Source organism: Mytilus edulis, chromosome 8 (genome assembly GCF_963676685.1).
Source record: "Mytilus edulis chromosome 8, xbMytEdul2.2, whole genome shotgun sequence".
Taxonomy (NCBI): Eukaryota; Metazoa; Mollusca; class Bivalvia; order Mytilida; family Mytilidae; genus Mytilus; species Mytilus edulis.
Genome location: NC_092351.1, coordinates 47729557 through 47740273, shown reverse-complemented (window position 1 = coordinate 47740273; position 10717 = coordinate 47729557). Strand labels below are relative to the sequence as shown.

Sequence of the window (10717 nt, the reverse complement as noted above, 5' to 3'; positions counted from 1 at the left end):
TGACCAACACTTCTTTTTGTGTTGTATTGTTCCTGTTATAAGTAACACTCCAGAAAAGCGCTTCAGACGCACCACATTTATAAAGTATTATTGTCATTTGATATCATGTTCTTATTAAAAACGTTATATTTCGGTTGCCAGCACGAGTTGTCATAGCAATAGCGGCTTTCAATTTGTATTATTATTTTTAATTTTATACCCTTTGAAATTATATACATGTAAAGTACAATGACTTCAAATGTTAAAAGCAATTATGACAAGGTATTTGACAGAACTTACATTAAAAAAAACCTGCTAGCAAAGATTTAAATAATATTCATCACGATTGCATTACTTTAATTCTAAAATAGAATTGGTAAAGGGTTTTGGATAGGACTAATCGATCATATTAAAACAACAGCACTGGATTGGACATGGATCGATGGTTCTAAATTAGAATCCAACGATAGATGGGCACAAGGTACGTTTATTAGTGTCAGTTTTTTTTATTCCTTTTATCATTGATTCATGGCATGAGAAATGATAGACTATCGACGGTAAATATTGCAGGTATATTGAACATGTATATCATCTCCAGTGCCATATGTGGAACAGGAACCTCCGAGCATCTGACATCACTCCGGGTGTTTTGGTTGGGTTCGTGTTGTTCAGTCTTTACTTTGTTATGTAGTTTTCGTAGATTTTTGTGCATTCTTTGTCGTGTTTTGCCATATTATTGTCGGATTTTCTTGGATTTCTGATTTTTGATAGCCGTTATGGTACCTTTCTCAATTTACCAGTATTATCACTCGGTTGATGTCACTGCTAGTGGACATTTTTGTCATCATCTGTCCAGCAGCGTACATAAATTAGAATTATGATGTCCTGCTCACTAAATAATTCAAAGTTTTGTGTCTATGTTGAACGTATTTATTCCATCGAACTTGAAATAAAGGATACCGTTAAAAATGGCTCATATTATGACTTACACCAAGAAATTGAAAAATAAGGGTCAGTTGATAAGTAAGTATTTCGACAACAAAGATGATTTCAATTTTCCTTTCGTGAACTTTGAATTTCTATGTCCCAACATCCCAGCAGCACCTGTATATGAAGTAAATGAAACGTCATATCAAATCTGCAAGCAACAGTCAATCAATCGTTTTCTTAAAACTGCGTAATGTTCACATTATGTTTGCTACTTTTAATGTTTCAAAATATTATCAACATTGATACTAATGTTTTTTTCTCCTTTGTTGCATTCTATCCCCCCCATAAAAAAAACCACACACACAAAAACAACAAACAAACAATAAACAAACAAATTAAAAAGAAAAAGAATAAAAAAAAAACACAGTAAGTTTTAATAGAGGCATAAAGTACAATAAATCTGATATGAGTCAGACTCATATAACATGTATGTTTAAATGTTTAACAATGCATATAAAAAAGCTACAGACTAGCTGCATACATATAGTTTACATTTGATCTTATCTTGGATCAATAGATTACTTGTTAGCTGGAATCTCACCTTTAAAAAATATTATGATAGGAGACGCATGTTCTGGAAACTCGTTTCAATTACTTCGTGTTGTCATAATTTAATTTGATCGTTTTCCAATTTAATGTTCTTTTTGAAGATTGAATTATCATTGATGTAATCACTGATATCCGTATATATTTCTCCTTTTGTACGTTTTTCCATGTGATTTACCGTATACTGTTACTGGTTGATTTTTTAAAATCGCTCAATTATTGTCAGTTCCATTCTTTTTAAAGGATCGTCGACTTATATATCGTTTAGTCTAATTGATTTCCATAGTTCAGAATGCAATCTAATTTTGTTGTCACCTGGGGATTTTTACCAATTGTGACGGAATACATAATCTACAAAGTAATTTTCAAAAACGCATCCAGTGCTTGCCAATCAAGAAAAGCGTTTCGGACGCTCTAAGGTTAGGAAAATGCTATTAAAAATTTCAGAAATTTTTTATCATTGATATAGTTAAGAAAAAGTTTATTTCAGGATACATGTATAATCTTGTATGTTCAACATTAATGCATAAACGATCACTATGTTTATGCATTATTCAGGAAAAAAAACCATCAGATGTTTTGCAAAAACAGTGTCGAAAAAAATACTTAAAACTTCCTTTAAAGCCTGAGGGTAAGAAACGGAAGAATTCGAAAAACTTACAACTCAATAAAAACTACTTTGTTTTATTTTATTGAGGCGAGCCAAATAATATTGAATTTCCTGAGGAATGTGTAATTTCTGTTCCGACTGGATGGGCTGATGTTCCATGCACAGGTGAAAGGACAACTGCTTGTCAGAAGAAAACAGGTAATCTTTGAGTTGTGTAACGACACCTTCATGAATGAATATATCAAATTGTCTCCCTTTGCTGAAAAAAATCAGACATATGCCTACAGAATTACGGCGACAGTCGCGTCTAATATAGGACAAAAGCAGCATATATTCAAAGACACATGATATGATATAGATAATACGCTAGGACGATAACATAGTCTTAATCTTTTACAAATAAAAAAATAAAAAGAAACGGTATGATTGCCAATGAGACAAAATGAAGTAGATTTAAATCCTGGCTTACAACAATGAACAATACACATACCACTAGCTATAAGAGGTCCCAATATGACTGAACATAACACTATTCAAACAAGAAAACAAAATTCTATTAGTTACAAATAAAAAATACCACGACATTTCAGACTTCGAAACTGCCCAGTTCGACTATAAGAAGAAATTGAAAACAACATGGTGATGTTTTTATCTTGTAATAATAATTATAATAATTCAATGATATATTCTTTATTAAAAGAGGGTGACTCAACGAAAACTTGTCTAATTTTCATTGAGCCCCCCAAACAAAATACAATGTATTTTTATTTTAATACATAACATTTTTAACAAAGAAAAATGATTGTTACAATATTTTTTGAATAATTCTACATAACGACATTTTTAACTCCTTATGGGGTTAATTGACCACTTTCATCACTTTGTTTCCGGCGTCCATCGTCGTCCGTCGTCGTCGTCGTCGTCGTCGTCGTCCGTCGTCGTCGTCGTCCGTCGTCGTCGTCGTCCGTCGTCGTCGTCCGTCGTCGTCCGTTTCGTCGTCGTCCGTCGTCGTTAACTTTTACAAAAATCTTCTCCTCTGAAACTACTGGGCCAAATTTAACCAAACTTGTTCACAATCATCATTAGGGTATGTTTTTTAAAAAATGTGTCTGTTGATCCGGCCAGCCAACCGAGATGGCCACCATGACTAAAAATAGAACATAGGGGTAAAATATAGATTTTGGCTTATAACTCTGAAAGCAAAGCATTTAGAGCAAATTTGATACGGGGTTAAATTGTTTATTAAGTTAAGATCTATCTGCCCTGAAATTTTCAGTTGAATAGGACAATCTGTTGTTGGGCTGCTGCCTTAATTGGTAATTTTAAGGACATTTTGCCATTTTTGGTTATTATCTTGAATACTATTATAGATAGAGATAAACCGTAAACAGCAATAATGTTCAACAAAATAAGATCTACAAATAAGTGAACATGAGCAAAATGGTCAATTGACCCCTTAAGGAGCTATTGCCCTTTATAGTTAATTTTAAACAATTTTCATTAATTTTGTAAATTTTTGTAAATTTTTACAAAAATTTTCCTCTGTAACGAAAGGTCCAAGTTTATTATAGACATACAGAAAATTGTAAGTAACAAGAATGTTCAGTAAAGTAAGATCTACGAACACATAACCATCACCAAAACACAATTTTGTCATGAATACATATGTGTAATTTGTTTAATATGCACATATAACAAGGAAAGCGACACAGGCTCTTAAGAGCCTTTAGTTTTATACATTATAATTGGTTGGTGGTATTTTACTCTCTCGGTAAAAGATAACCATATTAAAAAAGAAATCACAAAATTTAAAGTACCTCGAGGAGTTGTTCGATTGTTCCCAAAATATTGCCAATTTTAGATTTCGTGTATGGCTTATGTCTTCTAGTGTTTACAGCTACTACTTTCTATGATAGATTTCAAAATCATTGGAAAATACTCGAAAAGTCAAAACCGTCATTTAAGGGCAATAATTCCGTTTTCATAATTTTAGTGCAGATGGGGAAAACTTTAAAACAAAAATACCAAACTAAGGAAAATATTATAGAAAAAAATAAAAAGTTCATAAAATCTGTCAAAATGAAACGCTTTCAATCAACGGAACAAGTGAAAAAGACAATTGCCTTATTTTTGATTTGGTACATGCATTTTCCAAAAATAATGGTGGGTTAAACCTGGTTATAAAGCAAGCTATATCTCCCACTTGTACATGTTGTATGAGAATTGTTTATAGTTCCGTTACATTGACAAAATTGGGTTACTAAGTAAAGCAAACAGACATAATAGGTCAATGTGATAATGGTTTTGATTTAGCAACTAAAACTGTGTAAACATTCATCACAGAGTAACAACATAACTGACTTAAAATAAAAAAAAATAATACAGATTAATCTAGAAAAAAGTTGGTAAATTTCAGATTTGACAGTAGCGTCAGCAAAAATTGTTTTTTTGTCGTTGATAGTACATACCGCATATAGTTTAATACTGTAAACACCCTTTGTGTCGGATATGTACCCCAGGAGAACAACCCATGCCAAGAATTTGACAATTGTTTTTTTTCATTCGTTTGATATGTTTGAGCTTTTGATTTTGGAATTTGTTTTGAATTTTTCTTGAAGTTCGGTATTTTTGCAATACGATTCTTTTTGTTTTAAGTATTAATAAAAGCGGAAATTTTAGAATAATGGTTAGTTATAAGCAGTAAGTTTGTCTCAAATTTGTCAAAATACATTCAAAACATAGCTGATGTATTATGAACTTGCAAGTTTATAAGTTAACCTCATTGAACCATAGTCATGTCACCTTCTATTAGACCCCGTAGCTTGAGATGGGTTGTGCATGTACTAGGCGTGTTAATCTATAAAAAGGAAAAGACCGTCAACATTGAAAATAAGACTAGGGTGAACCATTGTGTTGACTGATTCGATACACAAAAAAATCATTTTTACACAGGTAAAAACATATTTTCCCCCTGAAACATGAAATCAAACAGACCAAGAGAAAATCAAATGCATATTCTAGCTATCTCTTTATAATTTTTATAACCGGTTATGTGACCGTCGCCAGTCTTCGGAGGTCATCCCGATGGTTAATTAGATGAAGTCTAGATAAAAATACACACGAAATGCTGGTATATATATTATAGATTCCATGCTTTGTTAATTGTTTGTTGGATACTTTTTGTAATTTGGATATACGTTTAAGTATGTTCTAAATCAAGCCTGAGAATTTGAGTCAAATCGATGAACACGAATTTGACAGTTCCCCATTTAAGGTGTACCGGAAACACATGAAGTGCGCACTAAAATAAAAAAAAAATATGCTGTAACGTTATACAGTCTAGGATGAATGCTTTATTGCCTGCATTTTGTACATTTTCTGCTTACCAGATATTATAGCCGACGAGGATGAAAGTGTTACCTTAACCTGTGACGTCAAATACAAAGAGGATATCACAAAACTGTTTTGGACAAGATCAATGGATGACACCAGTGTGATCGTTTCTGAGTACGCAAAAGGCGGGAACGTTACATTACCTAGTCTGGTTTTTGAACACGTTAAATGGACAGACGAGGGGTTGTATAAATGCCATGTGACAATCATTTCCGGACGGACGCTAACAGATGAAATGAGTCTCTTTATAAATGCAAGTATGTAGAATACATTTTACGCTTGCCATTCTATTTATTTTCTATTGCGTAGAACGTAAACAAAGGAGGTTGGGAGAATTAAATACAAAAAGTAATGGTATAAATTCAGACAATACTATCATGGTCATTGACTAAAACATCTTTTGTCATAAATTGCGGTGATACAATACAACTACTGTAAAGAAATTTAGCATTAATGGAATAATGCATCTTTATTAGTTTGATACACATATTTTTAAAGTCTTAAGTTTCATGGTCAACACGCATGTATACATAAGTTTTAATATAATTATAATTTGCCATAACAACCCCGAATGCAGTGTATCAGCCACCCAAGATAAGAAAATGAAGGTCAATTCCTATTAGCATTTCGAACGAACCAAATATATAAAATATTATTTTAGTTTCCTCGTCGGCTTGAAAAGAGGGCAGTGTTTAAAATTGTAAACTGAATACCTCGCAGATACTCTGTTTTGTGAGTCGTTTAGGCTGACAAATATTTGCCACGTAGTCACATCAATATATGTTTATTTCGTACTAAGTATACATGTAAAATATGGATCTTTGCTAGTGAAAAGGCCGGACCAAATAAGGCTACCATTGTCGCCTATGTAAATAATTACTTCCTTGTAAGCATATATTGCCTTGTATCAATCAGTATTGGTACGGTAGGAAATCTGAATTCATGTTGTCGCAATGAACGTTGTGCTAGTCTGGAATGTGGGAGGTTTTTGATATATTTTTACGCCGAAATTAAGAGTAAGATCAAATATTGGTAGCCTGGATCGGAGTCAGGAAATTGTTATAAGGTATCTACATAAACTCTTCATAGATAGATACCCGGATGTAAATTTTGTATTTGCGCCAGACGCGCATTTCGTGTACAAAAGACTTATTAGAGACGCTCGAATCGAATTACGTTAAAAAAAAGCCAATATAGTCAAATTCAATTAAAAAGGAAAAAAAAAACAACCTTAACATCCAGCTTATCGTTCTGGTTTTGTAAAAGCTGAACACATTCATAATATAAAGATATACCATAAACATTATTTTTAGCCTCAATATTTAAGTAAAAATTGCCGCTGTACATTATGCGCCCATCTGTCCATTTGTAGGTGTCGGTATTTTGAAAATTAAAAATTATTTTGAATAGTTTATATCAACGATAAATGGTAATATTTTTTGAAATCTGATATATAAATATTGTCACTAAGGTGACATTTTTTTTTTATTTTTCTTTGATACTTCCACGAGGGGCTTCAATAATGGTACATAGAAATATTCTGAACCCCAGTTTGAAGAAGAAAAAAATTATGTGCAAGCAGAGGAATTTTCCTTTTTTGGCCATACACCAATGTTGCTCTCGAAAAACCAGTACATTATAAAACGCTGAATTTTAAGTACTTGGAGCATTCACCTACAGAACGCTGAAAACTGAATATTTGAAAGAGAAGTAAATATAAGAACCGAAACAATTGAAGAGGTGTTTCGCCAAAGTGTAAAAAATATGATGTACAGGTTGTCGTCTGTTGATGTAATTCATACGTGTTTCTCGTTTCTCGTTTTGATATAGATTAGACCGTTAGTTTTCCCGTTTGATTGGTTTTACACTCGTAATTTTTGGGGCCCTTTATAGCTTGCTGTTCTGTATGAGCCAAGGCTCCGTGTTGAGTGCCTTACCTTAACCTATAATGGTTTACTAAATATATAAATTGTTAATTGGATGTCGAGTTGTCTCATTGGCACTCATACCACATCTTCCTATAACTATTAAATATATCAAAATCCATATATAAGGGCTACTCTGTTTCTTTGGAATTTGTATGTTAAGAACCTATTAAATTCTCGTTGTTTTGTTTCCAGTGACAAATATTTCATGAATGATAGCAATAAATACAACAGGGAGGGATTGTGCTTGTTATTCATATGATGAAGACATAATCTCTCAATAAGTTTAATTAAGGTCTGGAGCCGGCACATGTCAGTAACTGCTAGCTTTATATATAGTCCTTTGTTAATTTATTATCATTGTCATTTTGATTAGTTTTTTTTTGTTTCCTATTCTGACATTGGACTTGGCTTTCTTTTAAAGTGCGTTTTACTGTGCGTATTGCTAAGTGTTAGTTTATTCTACATTGGCTAGAGGTATAGGGTGAGGGTTGTGATGTCACGAAACAATTTTAACCCTGTTACATTTGTGAGCCTGCACCTGTCCCAATTCAGGAGCCTCTGTCCTTTTTAATGCCGGTTTAAATAGGTTTAAATGTTTTTAATAGATGCACAATCTTAAAATTTCAGTACTGTTATCCCATGTGATATTTTATATTTTAAAATTAAAAAAAAACCGACTTCTTCTTTTAATTTTTTATTTTGCAATGAAAAAGAATTTGATATATTTCGTGCTATTTATTCCTAACTTAGAATGATTATAATCAGAGCCGTGTTTTCATGTTCACTTCTTTTCGCCCCTCTTTTATTTTTTATATTTTAATCAAAAATTTAAAAAATCAAACATTCAAAAAGTGAAATAATCAAAATTGCACGTTCAATTTAGTATTTTAAAAGTTTGATAAAATTTCTAAACTATCAAATTTAAAAACGATATTTAAAAGTTTAATATTTTTATTATTTGGTTAAAATTTCAAAATTTCAAAACTTTTACACAATTTGGAATTTTGATATTTTAAAACTTTGATCAAAATTCTAATATCAAACATTTTTAAAACTTTGAATTGATAAGTGTTACACGGACCCTTTTTCGTCATTTCATTTAAGACAACTAATTCTAAATGAAAGAAGTTTGTTATTTTGCTATCCAAAATATTTTTTGTGACTATTTTCTTTTTTTTGTAATTTGTATCTTAGATTCGTTATAGTCATACATTTTTTTATAATGGATTTTGTAAAGGACCAAACGATTTCTATACGTGTTATTGTCACGTCTTGTATACAACAATACATATATATATATAAGTAGATCTTAACAAGTGATAACACTACGACAGATCCATCCATTGGATTACCAGTGAAGGTGATACACGGCTGAAATTACATATTATATTCATATTCACTCTAAATATCAGCACAACAATAATAAATCTGCAAATTTGCGGAAGCAAATTTTTGTTCTTTCCTCGCTGGTGTTCGAACTCATGCTGTTGAGATATCGACACAATATCGCCTGCACAATGTCCAGCGCTCTAGACCACTCGGCCACCTAGACTGAAGTGAGAAATTCAGCTTTCGGCAGACTAGTGTTACCTTTCTTTGTCAGTAGAATCTACCGTTGTAACACAAAACATGATATATTAGGCATGCAGAATGAATTGATTGCAGATTAGCAAAATTATCGGTGTTTTATCGATATCTCAATAGCATGAGTTCGAATTCTGGCGAGGGAAGAACAAACATTTACTCTATCAACGGAAAAAACCCAGTTGTGACATGGAATAGAGAAGTCTAGATGACCCGAATAACTGATTTGTTATTTTCTTAATACATAAATGTACTAAAACAACGATGAGTAATGTTAAAATCTAAAGGTAAAAATAGAAAAAAAGATTAGGCCTTATGTCATCTAAACTTTCATATTGTATTCTACTTTGACAATGATTTGCAAGCTGTATATACCATAATAAAATATAATCAAATGACACGGAAATATAGCATTGGCACTTTATTGGCTTTATTTTTACAATTTGAAAAAGAGGTAGATGATACCAAGGGAATATTCAAAACTCATATGTCCAGAGGAAACTGACAACACCACTGCAAACAAAACAAAAAAAAGACAAACAAGTTCACACAGCGCTTCATAGAATTACTAAAGACCCAGCAACACGAACATCATCTAAAACTAAGGTTGATCTCATCGGCTATGTACGGGTAAACTAATGGTAAGTACACATTCGATAACAAGTGCCATTTAGTGCTATTACAATCAAAATAAAGAAGACGGGATTATGGTTACGACAGTTGGAACATATATGTAGTCATCTGTGAAATTGATGTTCCAGGTTTCTAGATATTAAATACTTGTTCATTGACAGTGTTATATATACGTATAATAGAAGGGAAAATGAATAATCATATAATATCAGATGTCATTATTTTCAGCAAATATGTGTCCATGTAGATGTGAATATAGGAGAAGACTAGAACATTGGGGTTCCAAGATAATTCCAAATAAAACCCAGGAAGAGTTGCTGAAGGAACTTGAATCAGAATTACAGAAGATTAAAAAGGAACTAGCAGTAAATAAAACACAACTATCGTCTAGCATCCGCAAGCGGTCATCTGCTCCTGATAAACGGAAATCTTCTGAGACGATGGGATTAGCCGGAGCTGCTTTTATTTGTATTGTCGTTGGACTGGTTGTACTTGCTGATTTACTCAGTTTGGTTAAGTTTGTAAAGTCGACAATTACCTTTTGGAATTCCAAGAAAATAGGAGAAAAAGCAAAGGACAAGAAGAGAAAAATATTTGATATTAACAAAAGGGAAACCCAAACTTCAGAATCTTCTGCATAAGAGTAAAATTCTAGCAAAAGAATAACTTTATGGCTTATAATTTCGAATGAATTTGAAAGAAAACTTTATATCTTGGCTGTTTAATATCAAGTTGATAAGTGTGATTTAGAAACAAAATTTTCATTGCACAATATCTTTAATACCAATGTATCTATTAGCTCGTTTTGCAACAATTATTAATTAAAAATTATAAACACTTATTTACCTATGTAGAGTAATTTTCTTTCAGAACGATAACTCTTTTTTTGAAGAATCAACCTGGACGATACCAATTTTCAAGGCATACAATAATGACCTGTGTATATTCATTATTTTCCTTGATTAAAATGCAAACTTTTATTTTCTTAAACATTTAATTCGTTTGATAGTTATCGTGTGCTGTTGATTAAGGCATAAACATACTGTCCTCCATT

General features: G+C 32.1%; 1 protein-coding gene across 1 annotated transcript; it reads left to right on the top strand.

Annotated features, from left to right (window-relative positions):
* Window positions 1-947: 947 nt before the first annotated feature.
* Window positions 948-10408, top strand: LOC139484145 (uncharacterized). The gene is made up of 3 exons (XM_071267874.1): window positions 948-1002; window positions 5515-5775; window positions 9892-10408. The coding sequence occupies exons 1-3, from the start codon at window positions 948-950 to the stop codon at window positions 10302-10304; spliced, it is 729 nt and encodes a 242-aa protein (XP_071123975.1). The 3' UTR covers window positions 10305-10408.
* The last annotated feature ends 309 nt before the right edge of the window (window positions 10409-10717 follow it).